This window comes from Caretta caretta, chromosome 2 (assembly GCF_965140235.1).
Source record: "Caretta caretta isolate rCarCar2 chromosome 2, rCarCar1.hap1, whole genome shotgun sequence".
NCBI lineage: Eukaryota > Metazoa > Chordata > Testudines > Cheloniidae > Caretta > Caretta caretta.
The window spans coordinates 250,830,789-250,854,747 of record NC_134207.1 but is presented as its reverse complement, the minus strand read 5'-3'; the positions used below and the strand labels follow the sequence as shown (position 1 = coordinate 250,854,747).

General features: G+C 37.4%; 1 protein-coding gene across 1 annotated transcript in view; it reads left to right on the top strand.

Moving 5' to 3' along the window:
• UBE3C (ubiquitin protein ligase E3C) overlaps positions 1 to 23,959 on the top strand; it is a 173,717-nt gene that overhangs the window by 115,517 nt on the left and 34,241 nt on the right. The window contains exon 18 of the mRNA XM_048837621.2: positions 5,963 to 6,210. Coding sequence (XP_048693578.1) covers positions 5,963 to 6,210 — 248 coding nt within the window. The remainder of the gene's footprint in view (positions 1 to 5,962; positions 6,211 to 23,959) is intronic.

Below are 23,959 nucleotides of genomic sequence, written 5' to 3'. Positions count from 1 at the left end.
GTTCTGGAATAGGCTTCCAAGGGAAGTTGTGGAATCTGTCATTGGATGTTTTTAAGAACAGGTTGGACAAACATCTGTCAGGGATGGTCCAGATATACTTGTTCCAGCATCAATGCAGGGGGGCTGAACTAGATCACTTCTCAAGGTCCCTTGTAGGCATACTTTTATATGATTCTATTAATATCTTTCCAAAGCACTGCAAAAGAACCAGCTTCAGCTTCACCCCACTACCTCATGAGTTCCTTGCTGGGGATTTTCTTTGGCTTGGAGGAATCCTCAATTAGTATAGAACTGGCATAGCTTGCTGCTGTACCTCGTTTCCCACATCCACTGATGTAAGAGGCATAGAGGGGCGTGGCTGGGATATCATGTGCTCTGGCAGTCCTCAGCTACTGTAAGGACCCTAAGGGACTATTGCCTGCTGGTGCAAGTTGGAGTAGTCCCCAAGAATAAAAAGTCAGGGAGCCATAACTGGTTGTTGGTTTTCAGCTTCTGCTTTACACCTCTCTTGTGTTACCCTTGGTGGCTATGTGGGACAGGAGGTGTTCTTTGCTAGACTCTTCTCTAGGCTCAGACAGAGCCAGTTAACATCTTATACTGTTTTTGCTTGGGCTCCTACAGCCTGGCAGGTAAGTAGGCAGTGAGCACTCTGAGCTACTCTCTTCCTTCTCCTGTAGTGCAGCAGGTGGCCAGCAGGGGAATTGCTGAGTAATTGCAGCAGGGATGGGACAACTGCTCAGAATGTTCCCAGTTCACAAGAGGAGTGTTACCGAAGAGGCAGGGGAGGCAGTTGTGGAGTGTTACCCTCTATCTCTTTCTCATAGTGATGGGATTAATTCAAATATTTAAATTTACAAGTTCAAGGCACACTGCATGGAACACATTTTCCATTCACAATCAAATACATGTTTTCTTCTTAACTCAGTAGCCCTTGAGGGCTACGAGTGCCTCCTGGGCCAGAGGTTTGACACTGTATTAATAATAATAGTATGTATTGGAATTTCTTATATAAATGTATATGAAGTTCAGATGCATTGCATAGAGTCTTCAAATGTGGTTTAAATTGTATCTGTAGGTTCTATAAAACAATCAAAGTTTGAGGAAAATCACTTCAGTAGTTTGATTGTTCCTAGTTGAAAAGTCCAGAGTTTGACTTTTCCAAGTTTGAGATGCGGTGCATTGATTCTGATACTGAATGCTAGCTATTATAACCTACCCACATTGGTCTAAAAAACCAAACAAATTTTTTTTAACTTAATGTAAACTAGTGAAACTGTTTTCTTTGACTTCTCTTTAACTTAGAGAATCTTTATTATGAAGATTAATTAATTAATTAAGATTATTAATGCTGAAGCATTTTTATAATACAAAATTTTTTACTTGGCTCTGATGTGTCATCTTCCATCTGAAGGTCTGGAAGCACATCAAGTATTGAATTAAGCTACATGATTCCCCCTGTGAAATAGTGAGGTGGTGTCATCATTTTACAGATGGAGAAATTGGGATAGAAAGGGTATGTGTTCGAGCCATTAGTAAAACTTAAATCTCCCAGCATTCTATCCCATGACACAAAACTATCCTTTTGACCTGTTAGCTCTGACTGTCAAGGTATCCCGAACTCTGAGATCTCTGGCACCTACAAGTGAGAGAGACGCAAAGCTAAAGTGCTTCACAACCCCATAATGTTTTAAACTCTACTAAATTTGAAGTAATCGGGGGGGGGGGGGGGGAATCAGATCTGCCTTGCTAGATTTAAACTTTTATAACTTCAAAGCTACTAAATTAATCTCCTTAAACACTGACTTGTTTGGTAGATCTTTTTCATGCTTAAAAGGAAAGAGAAATATACTGTATTTTATTAAATTACTGTTTTCAGTTGGTTGCCTTAATATAGTCCTAATGTTACTCTTTCCTGTAACTAGATATTTATAGTTGCTTCAGGGAAAATGTGGTATTGAAGGTTGGGTCTGTAGTGTATCCTCTCTGTTTTTAAGAAGAGGTGTACAATATGGCAACATACGACAAGCACTCCTGCATTATCTGATGTGTGCTCCAATTGTTGATTGTATTTGCTGTAGGAACAGAAGGCGAATTATCTTGTATATTTTTGTGTGCATTTATTAATTTTGGTGTGGTGGTGGTTAAAAATGGATAAGTCACAGGACTGGTAGTTGAGACCTGAATTCTGTCCATGGCTGTCATATACTCAAGAGGCATGTGACCTTCTGCAAGTCACGTAACTTCAGTGTGCCTTTGCAAAAATGGCGATGATACTAGAGTTCTGAGAGTAGTTGGTTAAAAAATTATTGAACTTTACAAACAGGAAAAGAAAGCAAACAAAATATGAAATTTTCAAATGTTTTTTCATTATTCAAAATTGTAATTTTTTTCGGCAAATAAATCTTGGTCTGCAAATTGTTCAGACAGTCTGTTATGAATATTCACAATTCACGCTGGGTTGATTATTACATAAGTCACAATGCTATTTCTGACTAGGTAGCTTATGTAACTAATCAACATAGCATGAATTGTGAATTTTTACAAACAATTTAAAATTTGCTTTCAGCAGGTACTTGTTTATTCAAGCTTCAAGTAGCTTTTTGCAAGAATTCACTCTGTTAAAGCTTCAGTTCTCCTATGGTCACAGAATGCAAACAAGAAGGTTCAAGAACAGAGTCAAACCAAACTTTATTTTTGAATCTGAACTAATATTTGCAGACTTTTTTTCCCACTCTTTGCTCCACTCTTACTTTATGTACTTTTTAAAAAAGTGTTTGAATTCTGTGGATAAAAGGGCTAAGTAAGTCTTCATATTATTGTTGCTTTCCCTTCAATACATGTATAACCTGTTTTCATTTTAAAGATCACTGTGTATGAGTCAAACGAGACTAAAAGCCATTTACACTGAAGGGGTTCTAGTAATGGTATGAAATTTTTCACCTCTAATTTACAAGCTCAGATTACTACATCAGAAGTGACCAGATGCGGTTACTGATGATGGCTGTTTGACCTTTATGAAATAGGTGGTCTCATCCATTTCCAGATGGACAAGGGTTACTATCCCCAAACTATTGTCACGTGTATTATCAATTGACACACTTGTTGGTAATATCATTGAAGACACAGAATGAGCATGGAGTTTGAACTATCCTTTGACCCCCTAGAGGTGACCCCTCCATGCCAGATATGGATACATTCCAAACACAGAATAATTGTTTACATGCTTATTATAGACTATTTTCCACCCCCTACCTCACATTCCCTTCCCCTTTCGCAATAGGAGGAGGAAAATGTTTTTAATGTGCTCTCTCTCTCTATATATTTAAATATTGTTCAGTTTCAGTCGAAAACGCTGTACATGTGGAATCTGGTTTAATCAACAGCAGCTATAGTGGGTGATAAACATTTTATTTATATATTTTTTTTCATTGTTTATTTTTGAGTCTGTCTAGTTGCATGGAATAGTTCTAGTTAGATTCGGTGTGGTTCAGATATAGTGTAGCAGTATAGAAAAGAAGAAATTCCTAGAAACTGTAACAGGGATAGTTACAGGGTCATAGACTGAATTGATTACAATGGACCTGGAAGATTGAGTGCACATAGATGAGGTTTAGGAGTAATCAATAAAAAAAGAGATCACAAAAGAGCAATGGGCATTGATTTTGGAAGAAGGCAGCCAGTTTTTCCATATGCACTCAAGTAAAAGAGAATCATTATAAAGTAATGCTTCAGTGGTACCTTACTCAGTCTAGATCATTTAAAAAAATAGGAGTGAAATGGATTTGAGATTTTGGAGACAAGTCCCCTTATATGTATTAGTAGGACTACCTCAAGATCATGAGTGGCAAAGTCATGAATAATGCAGGCCACATCAAACAAGTGTTGATAAAATCCTGACCCCATACCACACCTACACGTATACTGTAGATGTCATCATATATGTTGTGGAAAAATTATTTTAGAATTGTTTGAGTTTCTGAAAGTTTTACTGGGACTATTTTTTCTCCTCCACCCTTTTCTATCTCTGAATCGTCATAAGGTATTGGACCTTACAGCTGTCATTGGTACCAAGCTGAACACTGCCCATTCTATGTCTCAGGCCAATATGACTTTGTGGAAGAGGGCCTTCTGTAGTGGGAGAAAGCAGAAAACACTTTTCTGACTAGTGGATTTTTTTGTTTTGTTTTTTTGTTAAGTAGCTGGAGTGAAGTTGCTCAGAGAACTGGAATGTTAACAGTAGTTCCAGTGAGATGGACTTTTGGGCAGAATGCATGTAAAGCTGGCGTTTATTACAAGATACTGCAATTTATCCCATGTTTGATATATATATGATGTGCTATATACAGTACGTATTGCAATGGAATAAAGCTTTATCAGCATTTGTTTGGTATTGGTCACATTGATCAACAACAGAATGACATGAGTCGGCTCAAACAAGTGCTGATGAAAAAGTTTATATCCTTCTTCCCGCTTGATTGTGCTTCATATATACGCTACACGTTTTATAGAAATATGATTTCTGAAATGTTTTAGAGAGGAAAAAATAATGGGTACTATATTTCATACCCTCCCTTGTAAAGCCTGGCTCCCTAAATACCCTGAGTCCAACTTTCCACAGTTCATTACAGCTAATGAAATGTAAGAAATCCTTCTGACACATACCTAGTTAATCCTATACTTTTAAGGTCTATAATCTAGACAGGCCTAGGAGCAAGTGTTATGTATCCTATTAGAACTCTACCCAGTGCAATGGAATAAATCTCCTGTTTCCAACCATTATATGTTATGAAATTTCAAACCTTACACCTGTGTTGGTCCTGGACTGAATAATGCACATCCTCTGCTTTGGGTAGGAATAATTTTGGAAGAAAGAAAACTTTCAGGCAGACTTTTAAAAAAGGAAAGAAAAAAAATCTATCTCTTTACAACTGGCTGTCAAGTGTTCCTAGTAAGAGAGGTGGTTTAGGCCCCAATTTTGTCCTGTGAAGACTTCACTGGGGCTGTATATGGGCACAGCAGTCTATCCACCTGCAACAAATAGCAGGATTAGGAACTTAATGTGAAGAGTATTGAAGAGTACAGATAAGGAGGTTTGAAGGGGCATGATCAGTGTCACTCACACACCACACCTGTCAGGTAGGGGTGTGTGTGTGTGTACAGTATGTGATATTTTTTCACTTTGTCAACTGGACTTGGTCTCATAAATCATCTCACTGAGATGACTGCTGATATTCCAAATCTCTGAGCAGCTTTCAAACAGCAGCCTTCCATTTTAATTAAAAAAAATAACAAAAAAAACCCTGACTAAGATCTAAGGTGCAGGACGGATAATATTCAGCCCTGAACTAGTGACAGATTTAAGATCCAGTATTTCATGAACCATGCATCTGGACTAAAAATGTTTTATCTCTTGGAGGAGCTGGACAGTCCTATTTTCTAGTGGGATACACAGCATTTGTTTCTAAACCTGCTAAATTGGAAGATATTGGGTCTTAAATTTCCAACGTTATTCTGTAAAGAGTAGCTATTTAAAAAAATTCATGGAGGTTGCTATAATTTCTCCCTGCCTTTGAGGCCCATATAGTTGAATTTATTATGCAAAAGGAGACTCGGTTGACAGGTGGAGAGACACCCAAAATGGTACCACTGTTACTCTATAAAACTTGTGTACAATAGTTTTTCTGTAAAATAAGTTTTATAAACAGCATATGTGGCCAGGTGGTTTGGTATGAAGTCTTTGTAGGATTCATTTGGGATGAGCTGTATTATTCATAAGTTACTTCCCCGCTTTTGAGTAATGCAGCCATCTCAAACTCAAGCCAATAATAGATTTCTGCAACAGCACAATACACTTATATATCTGTACTGACATCTAAATGTAGTGTGTGTGTGTTTTTTTCCCTGAAACAAACTTTGTATAGGTTCTTGTATGTGACTTTTCTTCTCAACTTTTTCCCCCCAGAACCTGATCTGAAAAAGCGAATTCGTGTTCATTTACTTAACGCACATGGCCTGGATGAAGCTGGTATTGATGGTGGTGGAATTTTTAGAGAATTTCTGAATGAACTGCTTAAATCAGGATTTAATCCTAACCAGGGATTTTTTAAGACCACTAATGAAGGACTTCTTTACCCCAACCCTGCTGCACAGATGCTCGTTGGAGATTCTTATGCCAGACACTATTACTTCCTAGGAAGGATGCTTGGAAAGGTGAAAACTTTAAAAAAAAATTATTGTTGTACAATACATAACAGTAGGAGTAAAAAGATAATTTACAGTGGAAGCTTTTTTTAAAAAGTAAATTTAAGAAAGGAGGAGTAAGTTGGGGAAGTTTAATGTTTTTCTTTGTCAGTTTGGAAGGAAGGGAATATTTTTATTTAAGGGTAATGTAAATAATATTGCCACTTTATTTACTCACTGGCTGTATAGCTAGATTATTGATGCACCTGCATAATTCTCATTAATGTTAATGATAGTTATACAGTTGAAATGAGAAGAGAATTAGAGGCATTAAGTCCCAATCCAGCCAAGCTTTGAATTACATATTTAGCTTTAACCACGAGTTTAGTCTCATTGAAGCCAATGGAAGTACTCACATGCACAAGTCATTGTGTATCAGGGTTTTAGAAACTACAGTATTCTCAAGAGTTTGGCTGCAAACATTTTTTCATCATGCCAGTTATGTGAAATGAGTATTTGCAGGAATTAGCAGGTTTTTGGTTACACGAGGCACATTGCTAAATTTCAGAACTGTTGCTCTGATCATTTCTAACCAATGTGACCTAATGATACCATACAGAAAAGGTGCATAATGTAATACTGAGTTAAATTCTCGTTCTCAATTTCTTTTCCTACTCATTATTGGATTCCAACCAGGGCATCATATTTGACTTGGACCTCTCTCTAGGTCCTCACATCCAGACTAAATCTTGCAGACACTTTCTGCATAAAATCTCTAAGATACAAACCTTCCCTATCAATGCAGGCTAAAACTCTCATTCAGGCTCTCATCATCACATATCTCAATTACTGCAGCTTAATTTTCTCCTTGACAAATGGAATCCTGCCCCCCTCATATCCATTCAGAATGCTGTTGGAAAGATCTTCACTTAAAGGCCCTTAGCAGCCGGTCCCCACCCTGAAATATCATTTCTCATTTGCTATTGAGATGTTGACTCCTGCCTCTGATTGGCTCATGATGCCAGTCTTCATTTTCCACTTGTTAAATTTTCAAGCAAGTACCTTTGTGCTTTTTCCTATGCTGCTTCTTTCTTGGGTGGAGCTCACTGTAAACAATGACAAAGCTACCTCATTATCCTCCGTTAAATCCCTTCTCTAAACTCTCCTTTTCTATGATGCCTTCAAAAAACTTGACATCAATTAGGCTGCTGGTGTTCTGAGACCACTGCCTATAATGCTGACCAATTTTGTCTCATTGTTTCCTTGTGCTCCCCCATTTGTCTGTATCCATTTATTTTCTCTTGTCTTAGATTGTAAGCTTTTGGGGGCATCGGGACTGTCCTTACATTCTTGGTTTGTACAGCTCTGAGCACACTGGAGTCCTGGTCCATGTCTGGGGGTACAGTACTACCAATAATAAATAATGTGTTAAATTTTAGTGCCACGTACTATAGAGGAAATAATATTTTAATTCTCTGGTTTTTGGCCCACACTTTAAGTAACTGAAGTAGATAGATACCCAATTGCATGTGTAGGTATTGACTGTGTTGATAGTTCAGAGGGTGGAGAGGAAAGGAAATGTTTCCTTTACAATATATTGAGAAATGTAAATAGCCGTTTTCCAGGAATTTAGCTGTACATCTTGCACTGACAATAGTATTCCATAGCTAATCCTCAACACAGCTCTGAAAAATCTTTCTTCATTTTTATTTTTAAAAGGGAAAAAATTTGAGTGCCAGTTGTTTGGTTGTAATGAGGATGTTCATGAAGAATTTAGCATAGAAGGGAGCTGATAAGGAGTATTATTTATATAGTAACTTTCACAATGTTTGAGTTTATCATTTACTCTGCATCTGTGTTATAATTTTGGTACCATATTTTGGAGGCTTTGGATTTTGATGCTGTGGAAAGCCAAACTACAATAAATTACTGCTGAATGTAGCTAGCTGGTAATGAAAATGAAGTTTAATGAGAAATGGGAGCTTAATTTCACTATGACTTCTGCTAAAATTTGTTGCTGTTTTCCGGCCAGCTCTGGTATTGAGAGTGCGTTACAAAGAGCATTGAGTATAGTTCTTGTTAACATTCTTTAAAGCCAGGGACTTCTAACCAGTAATTTTGAGCATTTGTATTTCAACCATAAACATAGCAATGATTGCTATTGTTTTAATTGGTAAAACTCTGGGTAAATTTTTAAAGGCACCTAGTATCCGATTTTCAAAAGTAATTTTGGGACTGGTGCAAAACTCCCATTGACTTTCAATGAGATTAAGGCTCTGAAGTCTCCGATTTTGAAAATTTTACTCTCCATATTTGAGTTTAAAGGAAAACTTTCATCATGCATTCAGATGGATTCTGTATTTTTAGTCCTTCTCTACTTCGTGAGACTATCCAGATGCTGGAAAAATGTGTGCACAGGAGTGAGTGTGCACAAAACCACAAGTGTACAAGGGGTGGTGAGTTGAGCCCCCACTTGCAATGTATGTGAGCAGAGTAGGGAAGTTACACCACTGCCAGGTCAATTGGTCCAAAATTTAGGACTGAAAAAAACAAAGTTTTATGCCATTGATTATCTCTCAGAAATGTTGGTATGATTTTTTTTTTTAAAGTTCTGTGGAAGCAGGTTTTTTGGAAGAAAAATAATTCAGTGCATAAGAATAAAAAAAAATATTATACATGGACTAAAAACGGGTTAGAAAAATGCAAACATTCTGTGAAAAGTAAACTTTTGGAACAATGGACCAGTTTTAATAAACGACATCATTAATGCAAGTAAGAACATTTTTTTAAACATTTGTTTTTAACCCGACAGTGCCCTCTTAAAAATAGCAAAAGAATGGAATTCTGGTCTAAAAATTAATTTGGGCAATCCTCCACTTTAGAATATCCAAATGATCACTACATGAAGACTTGTGAAACAGGGAAGACTCCAAATCAGCCACTTGCATTAAAGCAACGTATCCATTTTTGAAGGACACACTATAATTAGGAGTGGGCCGAAGCCAAACCTCACATCCAAATAGCCCTGAACTATGGAAAATATTGTAGGTCTGACCTGCCTATAGATTCATGACTTCGTTCTCTCCCTGGTCTGCAGAGCCCAGCAACTATAAGTTTGTTGGGGGCTGGAGGGTGGGAGGAATCACAATTGTTTAAAAGCTGCCTGCAGTCTCTTCTTTTGAGTGCTCAAAAGGTGCCTCTTGGAGCTCCAAAAGAAGTTGGAGTTGATCTGGGAGCAGACAGGGCTGGGAGATGCTTGTATTTATTGGAACTATTTTTCCACAAACTGATTGCAATATTGGACCCTTAATTTTATTTATTATCAGTTAACAGCACTTCTGTGATAGCATCTTAAATATTAATATAAGGGCATGAGAAGTCACAAAGAAAAAGTGATGCTGTCCTTTGTTTAGAAAGAGCTCTATCAGAACAAGTGTTTTGTTTTTGCCCTTTGAAATCAGAGAATATATCATTTAACATTTTGAAGGCATAGATTATTGTTGTATTTGCAGTATGTTTGCATAAGGTATGAAGTGACAGTGTTATTTAATAATTAGCTCTACCCAGGTGCAGAGACACCTTTTTACTGGCATGTTTAGAGAGCTGATTCATTAAACAGAAAGATAAGGCACGGCCTTACTATTCAGTACCTGCCAGTATTATGGTCTGAGTTAGACATTATTGAATAGTCATTCATCCATTTCCAGAAATGCTTCATTTTATGCATTTGCGCAGAATTATTTAAAAGCAGTAGTACATTATTAAAAGCTTTTTTGTAAATAAAATAGGAATACTGCAGAGGAAGCAATCAGGCATGCACAGCAATTTCTTATTTGCATAAACCAAAAGACAGTGTTGCCACTGAAAACTCTCACTTAAAAAGTTTCAGTGTTATCAGAAAACAAATACATTCAAATTTAATAATTTACATAAATTCTATGTATCCCAGTAACCCTTCAGTGCTATTAGCCAAGTGTGTTTGACTTTGTAGATCTGTGTAGATTCATAACCGGATTTACTTTTTTCTGTTTCCTGTCAGAGGTTTTTTAATAACATATATCCATAATGCTATTTGATTGATTAATAAAATTGGGCAAAGGATTAATAAAATGTCTTCTAAATCTTATATTTTGAAGCTCTTTAAATCTAGATAATTACAAAATTGCTACCAAAAACCTGTTAATTATTTAGGTTGCAAAGTTAAGCAGTTGAAAGTTTGGAAATGCAAGATTTACAGTTGCCCATGCAAATTTATTTCTGCCCCTTTGTGCATTTAATCTGTACACTGAATGAGTCAGGGCGGCGATCCTGTGGAAAGTAATAATTGTCAATCATAAGTAATTGCCTAGTTTTTTTTAAAATAATTCTTCTGTGTACAACTGTAAAAACTATGCATTATTAGCAGGGTTTGAATCTTGACCCTTTAGCACTGCAGCACAGACTTCTACCACTTGAGCTACAGGACTAACTACATTAGCTGGCAGTAGGAGAAGGCTATTATCTCTCAGAGGGGGGTGGACTGCTGGTGATATGGACTATCCAAGGTTAAGGGGGATCCTGCTCAGCCTAGCTCTCTTTCTGTCCTCCTCTGTGCGAGGTGAGACGCTCCCGTTCCTTGTCCTGCCTCCAGAGCTGTGAATGGGATGCTGTTATCATGTGCTCTGGGGATAGGAGAGAAGGGGAGTGGAAGTATATGGCTTGGCTTAGCTTCCTTTCCCTCCCCTTCCACAACCGCTGTTCTGTCAGCTCCTAGATTTCCCAGTACAGTTTCTGCTGCTTTGGCAGCAGTGTGGCTCTTTAGAATGTTACTGTTCAGTTGTTTTGTTAGGCTGCCAAAATTTTCTTGAGCAACACAAGAAAGAGAAGGAAAATGGTGATTTGTGACAGTTTCTAAATCAGCTAAATGTGAATGGAATTTCATGGGACAGTGAAAAGTCACTTCTGTAGCCGAAGAACTTTCTATCTGATTAATTTCAAAGATCTGCTGCAAACATGGAGGTGTTAAAGCTTCTCAAAAAAGGTTACAATTTTTTTTAATAATGGAAAGTGTTAGGCAACCTAACTATACACCCCTTATAAAAATACTTAGCACTGACGTAGTGCTTTGAAAACATAAATCAGTCTTACAACATCCTTATAACTATAACAGCCCCCATTTTACAGAAGTGGAATCTGAGGCAGAAAAGTGAAGTGGTTCACAGTCAATGACCAAAGAAGGATCAGAAATCAGAATTGTCAGGGATAAATAGTCAAAATATATAATTTGGAACCTTGACATTATACACTAGATTATAAAAGATGGGATTTTTGACAGTTTTAGTTGTTACATTCTTATGCAGAATCACTAGCTAGTTCAGAGATGTGGCTGAAAGATTGTTGAACAGAAGTGAACTTGTTAGTCCTCATGTTTGGAACTAGAACTTTTATGGTTTCTTACTACTTCCATTTTGGAGCAGGTCTGATAGTTCTGAATATAAGACTGTTTTGTCATGTGTGACTTCTAATGTCTTTGACAGGATTTTTGATTGCTTCAGACACTAGTATTCCATTACACTTACACTCAACTGGTTCACAAGACCGATGAGCTATCTCCTCTATTTGTGCTCTTTGCCTCTAGACCATTGATGAGGACTAGTGAGCCATGGATCGGTGGTCCTGATTCATTTGTGTGATCTATCAATGTGAAGCTTTTTTGCAGAAATCAGAATCAAAAGTCCTCTGAAGACACTGAAGATTTGTAAAAAGAAGTTTGAGTTTGTTTTGTCATGGTGTATCCTATTTCTTAGAAAGGTGGCAGGTCACAGAATGAAGGGTTTGTTTTTTGCTTGCTTTGAATTATGAAAGCCTGTCTGCATGGGAACTAAATGAGTGGTAAAGCAGCATTCTGAGGACATGTTAGGTAGAGAGGCAAAGATGTTAAACTTTTTAAAAATTGGTAGTAATATTTTGATGATAGTATGCAGGGACATTGTTAATAATCTATGATAAAGATCAATCACAGCAATTAATATTAATTTAGGACTGAAATAATTTATGGCCTTGTGGGCATTATATTGATGCATATTAAAGAAAGTATTTTCTCAATTGCTTTGATTGCACAACATACTATAGTTTTTTTAATATATGTGGTGATCTGATTATGGTGGACTATGTGCAATGAGATCTAAGAGTGTTATATTAAGCTTAGATATTTGACAAGTGAAGTTTTAAAGCTGTATCTTTCAGTAAGATTAGATAACTACTGAATGAAAAGGTATTGGGTCAAATGCTAAATGGCTTATGACTCAATCAAATTGAAATAGGGAAAAATTAATTATTGATTCTAATGAAATGTAATGAATTACATTTCTGAAATATGAAGAGTTTGCTTTGTGATTTTAATTGACGAACCTAATGGGATAAATAGTGCACAAGGTTGCATATTTGTTTATAATTAAGGATTCATATACAATGTGCAGAATTCCTGAATATACAGCTAATCCAAAACTAGAAAGATTATAGACTAGTTCATTTGTTATTGTGCAAGATATTATCCATAGGTCCAATTTTAATCTTATTGGCCTTTACACTATTCCTTTACAGATGAACTAAAATGCTTTTTTATTGTCTTAGGGACTAATATAAAACCCATTGAAATCAATCGGACCCTGTCCATTGGCTACAGTGCATATTGGATTCTGGCCTAAACTCCTAAATCATGTACAGAATACATATGAAGGCTTTGAGTAAATGAGTTTTAAACAACACACACATGCATACTTCCCTGCACTAAAAAGACGAATAGGGAAAACAAAGAAAGAGTAGGAAAAGACTACAGAGATAGCAGTTAAACTTACTCATTTTAATAGCTAAAATCATTGTGCCTCAATCACCACACGTGGGCCTAGTGTACACATAAAGGTTAGGTCGACATAGCTGTGGAGCTCAGAGGCATGAAAAATTCACTCCCCTGAGTGGTGTAGTTATGCTGATTTTAACCCCTGGTGTAGGCACAATTAAGTTGATGGAAGAATGCTTCCATTGACCTAGGTACCATCACATGGGGAAGTGGAGTTCCTATAGTGATGGAAAAACCCCTTCTTTTGCTGTAGGAAGTGTCTAAGTTATGGCACACTAGCTGTGCTGCTGTAGCGCCCATAGTGTCACCATACATTATCGTGGTAGTTGTCTTCTGCCTATTTTCTCTGTCAGAATTTTTTCCTAATTTGTAGGCTATACTTTTTTCCCTTTAGTTTTGTCCATTTAGTAAAGATCTACTCTGGTTTGGCTTAAATCAGTCAACTGTATTATTCATTTGTAGTGCAAGCTCCATTGACCAGCATTAATTCCCAGAAAGGTGGGTGTGGAATTAGCATGCTAACAAACAAGTAGATTGTTTGTACAAACTCATTATTTCAATCATTTCCAAAGTTCTATTTCCAAACAACAAAATGGAATCAAGGAGTCAAGTATTGCTTAAACTCATGGTACTTTTGTGTTTGGTCAAAAATGACATGAATCTTCCGTACGATGACTTTAAAAAGAGAAGTAAGCAGTTTAAAAGATTGTTCAGAAAAGAAAAATATCTCTTTTTAGCAGATCATTTTTTCCCTACGTTTCCTGATCTGTTTAAAAGGGTCAAAATAGTAAATCACCAAAATAAGAGTATGGAAGTTGCATATTCCATTAATTATGACAGAATATATGCAACTCCTGAGATATTTTAAAGGAGGTGCTCAGCCTGTTTATGAATATTTACATACATTGGTATGAATTTATTTTCTAACATAGTTATTCAACCAGCTAATTCCTTTGTGTGCTGGTTTACTTAACATAACCAATTATCTTTTGATTACAAAGTACTCAACTTAGTACCAACATTGTAAATATATGTCCAGCACTAAAAGGCTACTAAAATGTGGTATTTTAACACTAAATCTTTAGGAGGGAAAAGAGTATATTGATTGATTGTGATATTTATTGGGTCATAATGTATCTAAATTTTCTTTAATGCTTATGTTAGTGATTGTTTACCGATAAAGTGCACAAAGGTCTCTGCAAGCAGCTCTACATAGAAAGAATTACCTCATGTCAGTGGTCACTTATCAATTAAAAGTTCCATTAGCAGATGATTCTGTTTCTGGTTTGTGTACTTATTGCATTTTATTGCCTCTAAATCAGGTTCCTGGACAAGAAATAAATAAACAGTTAAAAGTATGTGGTAATGGCATCCTGATCTTTTTTCACAGTTGGAAACACCTAGGTCCATTTAAGTCAAGTTCAGAATATTTACTGAAATGAATTCTTCATTGTATTTGAATTCTTATTTAAAATGACCAGATTACTGATATTAATACATGTTGATTTATCTTGATAAAGTGTGTCTAGAGGTTAGATAAATAACAGATAACTGGACTAATTTTAAAAGAATGTAATTCAGATCGTAAAAGTAAAACTTTGTTTCTAATTTACTTCCACATTCTCATTTTACTTCCCATCAAATTTTGTTTAAACTTGAAGCCAGAAAATTCTGTAAAACAGATCACTGGAACTTCAGTCAGCAACACTAGCAACGTAGTAGTTTAGTAACTATCAGTTCATCCAGGATTTTTTCAAATGTGCAGAATTTGTATGCCTAACAAGAAAAGCAAATGACATAGCAATCTAGGGGCACAACATCAATCAGATATTGACCCCAACCCCTAAGGCCCCACCCACCTGAAACTGCATCCCTGGGATATTACTTTCAGAGTCGAGATTGACACATGACTAGAAACAAGGATTGTGTGTGATCCCTCTTAGAAGTTTTCCCATCACCCTTTGCCAATCAGAACGGGTTTCAGCCCTGTAGCATCTCCCCAAGAGTGGGTATGACAAATGAGAGCAAGTTCAGGGGCATGGAGACCTGTCCAGAAGAGGGACGTGTGACCCCTCTAAGAACACCTCCCACAGTCCTCTACCAATTGACATGAGTTTCACCCCCTTAAGCCCTCCTGGAAGGGAAACGTACCAATCAGAAATAGGTATAGCACAAGAGTCTAGGCCAGAACCCTCAAACTGTGGAGCTCAGCATTTGCCCATCGGCAGCACTACCCCCTGAGGCCCCATCACTGTGTGGAAGAAGCCATCTACTTTCAAGAGCATGTTTTTCAGAAATCGTGGAAATGCTAAGGGGAAACATGGCCTCCTTCATTACCCCCATGAGAATTATGGAATTCGTTTTAGTTCCGAGGCCACTCAGTCACCTGTGGAGAAAGCGCTACATCAGCAAGAGTTCTGAGGAGCAGGGAGCTGTCGAGGGGAGTCTTTTAGTCCAGCTGTTGATGGATATGTTGGGACCTGACCCGAGACCGGAGTGCTCATGAGGTAGACTGACGAGTGTGATGGCCACCGAGCATTCACCCCAATGGAGGAAGGGAACCGTGGCTCATCAAAAGACATTGCTCAGGTAAATAACTATAAAAAGGATGGGGTTTAATGAGTCGGAACTGATCTGGGGTTGCATAAATCTAAAAAACAGCAGACTTACAGCTGTTTCTTTTCTGAAAATCTCTTGACAGCTCGACAATGCCTTTGAGAACCCTGTGTGGGTAAATCTGTCATGCATCAGCTGCTTTTGCTCATGCGTGAGACACAGATCTCAAGACCAGACCTTGGATTTGAACAAAACGGAAGAGTGAGGCAGCTCAGACCCCTGTATAGGCAGGGGTCATAGTGTCCATTTTTCGCAGTCTGCTGTAAAATAGTGTGTTAAATCAGCCAATTAATAAAATTTGTTTAAATTCTCATTGTGAACATGTCACATGCACATCAGTTTACTACGTTATATTATCAGTTCTGTCCACAATGAAGTACTTGCCATAACCTTTGGAATTGTGCACTATGAATGAGTAATCTTGGAGCTTTTTCTGAAAAAACATCTTAACAAAGGCAGAAAGACACTTGCTGTCCCTAAACTCCCAGGATTTTTCTGGCTTTAGGGACATAGCAAATATGTAATTGGGCACACGCAACCCTGTCCCTTTCGTGCATTCAAAATTGTAAAAATGATACTTTTCTGATCATTCAGGCTTTCTACATTTATCCATAAAATACAGGTGACTGTTTACATCTCTGGAGATGATACCCTGACTCTGCTTACAGCACCTCATTTTGCATTTGTGCCCCATGTCAACATAAGACTGACCCTTATCAGATAAAGTTTTAGACAGACATGCAACTGTTTTTTTTCATGCAGAGTCTGTGTCTTTCTGAACACTCTTTGTACCTGCAGTATAGCCTACAGCTAGGGCATCCTAGCTGAGTGCCCATACTGTCTGCACACATTGTGCTTAAGCAGAGGCAGCACCTATACCTTAAAATAAAGTTTGCAACAAAATCCCTTTTTAAAAAACCCACCCCTATCTCCTGCATATGCCCTAAATCACAAACAACATTTTAATCATTAAAACCAAGTTTTTAACAGACCCATTTTAAAAACACATTTAAAAGCCAGTTATAGAAATTTACTTTCCACCACAGGGAAAAGGGGTGCTATAGCACATGGTTATCTTCCCCCCACAAGTGTATTTGGGCCTGTGGGTTAAAGAACAAGCAAAATTTTAGTTAGTATTATTTCCCAAATGTACCAAACTCGTGTACAACCTGTTGAATTCCATTTAAAAAAAAAAAAAAAGTATTAAGCGCAACCATAGTTCAAATGGGATTGTACTTTGCCCTGGTGAAATACAAGGAAAATTGCTCTTTCCATACTAAACAGATCACACTGCAATAAAGACATGTATCATTATTAGTAAGGACAGTGTGTACAAAGAGTAATAATATATAATATATATTTTCAGAGTTAAAAGAAGCAACATGTTTTGCAATCCAGCAGCAGCCATTCTGGTTTCTGTTATAAAAAGACAGTCTCCAAAAAAGCTCAGGATTTTATACCAACCTAACTCTTTGTTTCAAACAAACTTCAGTGTCTGTAGTTAGCAGGTGCTTTGATCACTACAGCTCTTAATAAATTGAGGAGTTTATGCACCCTTCTCTAAACATTCCCTTTGGGTGAAAATTTAAATAGTCTTAGTAAATTCTCTTAATGGTTTTGTCTAATTTTTAGTGACCATATATTTTTCTGTTCAATCAAAACCAGATCACTATAGGTATATCTTACAGAATTAAACTGTAGATCACCATATACAACAATCCTTAGTGTTACTGCACCCTCTCCTGACTGGGGACCTTGTAGATCTCAATGCATGTCTTTTCATTTTGAACACTTCTTTTTTGTGCTTAAAATTCTGGTTGTTTTTTAAATAAAAATGGATGTAGCACAACCATAGTAAACACCCTACAAATACTCATAGCTTTTAAATGTTTGATTGTTTGATTTTTCTTACAGCATATTCTTATTTTATAAATATAATGGAGGTTTGTGAACCCTTGCAAAATTTCATTTTTGTGTTAAACCATTGTTTATTTTTGAAAATATAGTATTTTTAAACTTGAAATGACTTTGAGTTACTAGAAGGACTGACCCATAGTAATCTACAAACTTCTGAGGTTTTATATAATTTAATATTAACAGAGCTTACCTCCCCGCCCCTTACTGTGGGTGAATACCCATCAAACCTAATTACTGATAATTTTTCCAACCCCAGCAGGGCCTAATATGCATAACCCTGGTGGAACGTTAAGGAAACATGGGTCTGTGATTACATCTGAAGTCAGTAGTTCCACACAACCCCATTTTTTCAGTAGGTCATAGTTAAACCATTGTAGTTCGATGGTTTTGAATCAACTGTGTTGTACTCAAATACATGTCTCAAACATCTATGTTTTACACAGAATATACAATATTTTTTGCTTTAAAGTCATTTTTGTTTTCCTCCCCTGGATTCTACTATGTGCATTTCAGCCTTTTGCTGTAAATAGGTTTCTTCTATTAAAGACACAATAGCTGGGTTTTCACAAACTATTTTTATTTAGAAGACACACAACCCTTGAAAACAACCTGAGATGCCCCATCAAAACTTTCATCTTATTTAAGGGCCATGCTATCCTTATTACAGAAACCCAGATACTCACAAAGACCTTTTCAATAGATACTTTTATTTACAGATACCAAGTTTTATAATATTGTATATCACATGCTTGTCCCCTCACTATTCTCTAATCCTTTTAGATTTCTTACAGTTAGTTGTTTTCCTAATCAATGTTCTGTAACTTTTTGAGTGGGCCAAGCAGTCAATATAATGCACTAAGTGGGTATCCTTCGGTTTGGTAATTTTGTTTAAAACACCGTTAGGATCTCAAGCGCTGTGCACAGCATTTACCAAGGTCGTCCCTGATGCTAAATTTTCTTGGGTTAAGCACAGACATTGCATTGCATAACCTATGGCAATAATGGTGTTTAATAAGCTTTACAAACACAGGTCAGCACACAGGGCCTGGAGCATTCTGTTTCTATTCTCTGAAGTCCAATTCATACAGTTTTGTGATGCAGCTGGTCTGGTGCATCTATAACACAGCCCTCACAGTCTTCAAAAAGCTTCTCCCTAAAACAGTGATTAAGGACAGCATAAACAGAAATGCGTACAGTAGACTACACAACTCCTTTACACTCACAGCATGGCACTGGCTGTTAGTGCTATGCCAAGGGCCTTCCTTAAATCCATCTTCCTCCTTGCGCTTTGTGTCCTCTTCAACAAGTTGGCTTGATCTTCAGCAAAAACAAGTTGGATCAGATTCACCTTCACTCTCTGATGCAGCGCTGTCCAGCATCTCCAGGTCCTTTAGAAAGGTGTCATTGAGCTGTCGAGACTATCAGAAAAGAAACAGTTGTAAGTCCACTATTTTTTGGATTTATGCAACCCTAGGTCAGTTCCTACCCCACCCTTGACCACCACTTTTTATAGTCTATTTACGTGAGCAACATCTTTGCCATTCATCTTCTCCAATGAGCTTCCTCCATGGGGGTGAATGAATCATAGAATATCAGGGTTGGAAGGGACCTCAGGAGGTTATCTAGTCCAACCCCCTGCTCAAAGCAGGCCCAATCCCCAATTTTTGCCCCAGATCCCTAAATGACCCCCTCAAGGATTGAACTCGCAACCCTGGGTTTAGCAGGCCAATGCTCAAACCACTGAGCTATCTCTTCCCCTCTATGCTCAGTGGCCATCATGCTAGTCAGTCTGCCTCATGAGTGCTTGAGACTCGGGGTCAGGTTCTGACATGTCCATCAATGGCTGGCCCAAAGGGCTCCCCTTGAGAGCTTCCTGCTCCTCAGAACTGTTGCTGACGTAGTGCTTTCTCCACAGACAACAGAGTGCCCTCAGAGCTAAAATGTATTCTGTAATTCTCATAGGGGAAATGAAGGAGGCCATGTTTTCCCCTCAGTGTTTCCACGATTTCTGAAAAATATGCTCTTGAAACAAGATGGCTTATTCCACACAGTGATGGGGCTTCAGGGGTGGTACTGCTGACCAGCCAACTGTTGAGCTCTGGAGATTGAGGGTTCTGTCTAGATCCTCATTCTATGCCTATTGCAATTTATACATGTTTCCCTTTCAGGAGGGCATAAAGGAGTGAAACCCATGCCTATTGGAAGAAGGTGGTTGGAGGCGTTCTTAGAAGTGTCACAGGACTCTCTTTTGGATGGGTCTCCCTGTCCCTGAACTTGCCCTGATTGGTCAAACCCACTCTTGGGGAGGTCCTACAGGACTGAAACCCACTCCAGTTGGTAGAGGGTGGTGGGAGGAGTTCTTAGAGGGGTCACATAATACCCCTTGTTTCCGGTCATATGTCACTCTCGACCCTTGAAGTAATACCCTGGGGGAAGGACTTATGATGACAGGTGTAGGGAGCCTTAGAGGTAAGTGGTGGAGTCAACATTTGATTGACCTGTACTCCTAAACTACTTTTAGCTATCAATTATAGTGTAAGTTAGAATGATGTTTGCCTGTCCTCGTTATAACACTCCCTGATAGTGAGTAGATGTGAAGTGCTGTATATTGTTTTGGTGATTAAAAATGGTTCTCCACTATTCTTGTAATACAAATATTCTTTGGTGTGAATCGTCATTTATGAATCAAAATGACTTGATCATTTTAGCAGAAATTCTCAAATAGTTTCATTGGTAATGTATGCTATGATATACAATTAAGAACCACATCCCTAGATTTTTAAGATAATGTTAATCAGTCAGTCACTAGTACATTCTCTGCTTATCACAAACTTCTAATCAATTTCAGATTTTTACATTGACTGCAGCAAATTTGACAAGCAAGCTTTCCACAACCGAAACACTCAGTTACTCAAAATGGCTGGAGCTTTTATGAACTTGTACTTGCTGACCTTCAACATTTCCAGCAGGCAAGAAATCAAAGATAATACCAATTTACAAATGACTTTGCTTTATCTGAAAACTTTACTCCTCCTAAGATCTGAGGATTTTAATAGTGCTGTGGTATGTTGTGGTGGTTTTGTGATGTTAATAAATAACTAGCAGGAGTTAGTTTGAGACCACCAATCTCATCTTATTTTATATCCTTTGAAAATCATATTTCAACTTAGAATTCCAGAAGTAAAATATTAGCATATTGAAGCAAAATGAACCTTTTGCATACTCAGCACTTTTGAAAATTGGGCCAGTTGTTTAGGTGCCTAAACATGAATTTAAGACATAACTTTAGGCACCTGTACTGTAAAGTCTTGGCCTTATGTTTTATGAAGCAGAAGAGCTATGCAGTAGTGGCCAAAAAAAAGTACATCAATATTTAAAAGAAAAAATATTATATAGCAAATTTTCCATTTGTAGAATGACATGAGTGGGTCTTCCTATACTGCAATAATATAATGCATTGATTGCATTCATTGAAATACAGACTGAAGGGCAATGGGTTGCAGCAACCAAATAGTAACACACGACTGATATTCTTGTTTTATAATTTATGTTTTTCCATAATTGTGTTAAAAGCAATATGTTAATCTACTTTTCCTCACTTTCAAAAATTTTATTATGCTCATGTCTACAAGAAATGATTTCATGCTTCAAAATAAGAAAATACTAGTTTTGAAAAAAGGTTAAATGAGTAAGGAGAGGGCAGTGAGTCATGATAAAGAAAAAACACACCTTGAATTATTTTTTATGCAGTCAGTCTTCACATTTAACTTTTGTTTAACCAGGCCACAAAGAATTAGGCTATTTTAAACAGGGATTTGTGAATAGGATGAAATATAACTAGAATATAAATAATATAAGGTAGGAGAAAATACTAATGATTCTCTGTTTTTCTATCATTTTTATTAGTGGTCCTATATGGCTTTGAAGATGAATTTCACTATAAAAGTGCTAGGTATTATTTAGTAACTGTTTACGAATGGCTAACTTAGAAAAGGTTACTCTCTAGATGCCCGGTATCTTGAGGGCTGATGAAGGAAATGACTGTTTTAAAAGACCAGACTTTTCAAACTCAGTCATTTTCCTTTGTGAGCCCTCAAGACCCCACCCACTTTCTAGGTGTTTTTTACTTTTATCATGTCAGTGTTTTTTTTAAAGTGGTGGTAGGTTATAAAGGGTTAATGGGGAGTATATGAACTAATCATAAATCATTTTTCCTCATACAGAAGGTATTAGGAATCATAAGTGAGAACCTATTTGGGCCCCAATCCTGCAAACAAATTCACTGGAGCAGACCCCTTCCTGGAGTCCCATCACACTCAGTGTGGGTGCATGGGTACATGCATGTATCTGCTTTGCAGGGTTGGATCCTTAATCAGCATGCTCTAACATTCATGTAAGCTTTGTTATTCCAAGCTACCAAATCCTTTAAACATTCTATATTAACTTGTTACACACTGAAATGACTAGATCAACTCAAAGTGTGGCCAATATTAGAACACCATACAAGAACTTCCCTTTGGAAGAGCTTTTCCATCATAGCTGTCTTTCTGCCTCTGACCATAATACACAGATCTAATGTGCCTGTGTAGTGCGTAAGTAGTAGGGTAATGGACGATATACATAGCCTTAGGATTAGGGTGACCAGATAGCAAGTGTGAAAAAACGGGAGAGGGGGTAGGGGGTAATAGACGCCTATATAAGAAAAAGTCCCCAAAAATGGGACTGTCCCTTTAAAAACGGGACATCTGGTCACCCTACTTAGGATCTGTGGAATGTGCTCAGTATTGTGCTGAATATAGAAAAGGCGCAGTCCCTGCCCTGAGGATTATTCTGATGATACATGATAAAAACAGCATTCTCAAAGCATGTTAGCTTATCTTCTTCTGCTGTTTCCATGACATTCTGTCGTCTCCTGCCCATCCACAAATGTCCATCAGAATTTCAATTAAATTTTTCCACTTTGGGTGTCACTCATAAAGTAATAAATGTAAATGTAACTATTTAATATTATAAAGGGTGAAAAGATGGCCTTGAGGTTAAGGCCCAGGACTATTTCACTCCACTACAGACTTTTGTGACTTGTGGCAAGTTGCTTAAATTCTCTGTGCCTCATTTTTCCATTGCTATGGAAAATAGATAACAGATAATACCTACCTCAGGTGGGTGTTGGGAGGATAAATTCACTAATATTTGTAAAACTGCAAAATCCTTGGATGAAAAGCACAATAGAAATGTAAATTTTTATTACTACTTTTATGGTATTTCAATAGAAGTGTGTTACATCCTAAAATGAACATAACTATTTACACAGTTCCTATAAAATTGCTACAATATGCATATAGTATAATGCTGTGGTATTTAATCTCTGTAATGCAGTATGGCAACCATAATAATGACCCCAGCAAGACTATCCAAAAATAGAGGTACAGAAGCTGAGGGAGAATATTGTATCCATTTAAAGCAGTAGATGAGAAAGAACGTAGTCAACCAAATGAAATGTATCCAAGACTCTATGCACAACAAACAAAAGCTTTTTCCTACAACCAGAAATTTAAGAAAAAGTGATATGCTAACAAGTCATTAAAATTACAGACAGGTGCAAAATCAGTTCTGGTTTTCCATGAGATGATATTGGCTTAAGTATGGTATACATCTCAGAGCTATGGTTTTGATTGTTTTATATAACATCTGCTTGAATGTATTTGTTACCCATTTAAGGTATTTGATATCTTCAATGTTTGAGAAAATATCTTATCCTCTTCTACGTTAAAAAAACACTTCGTATGTGTATATGTAGAATGGCCATTTCTTTCTATGGTATGTTGATTTTTGACAACCAGGAAAGTGCTGACTTGGGCCCTTATCCTGCAATATCTCTAAGCAGGTGGATTCAGTGGGGCTTTGGATGAGTGCAAGGGTCTTCCTGCAGGGATCTGGTTGCAGGATTGAGCACTAGGATTCAAAATATGAGGAATGATAAATGAGTGGCCTGAGCTGAGTTTTGCTGGCAGTTTTCCCAATCCAAGAAAGGACCTGCTTCCACCTCTGCTCTTTTTGAAATCAGTGGGGGCAAGATTGGGCCTGATCCTGGGAGGCACTGTTTAGCTTTCATTTTCTTCGAAGATGTTTGTCATCTAGCAAAACCAGGCCCATAATCTGTTCATTCTCAGGTCTTAGGCTAAATTTGCTTCTTTCATGAGTTTCTGTTTGGGTTTTTTCCTTTCTGTAATTATGTGCAGCTCCTAGGTCTACAGGATAATGACAGATTAGCCAATGCAAGGGAGTAAATTAAAGGGAAAATTAACATGGGAAACTAGGGCACGTGATCTCCCAAGCACTGGTGTCATCCTCCAATGGATTCTAAAAGAGCCAACCATTAAGGGCTAAAGGAAGCTTGGCTGAATGAAG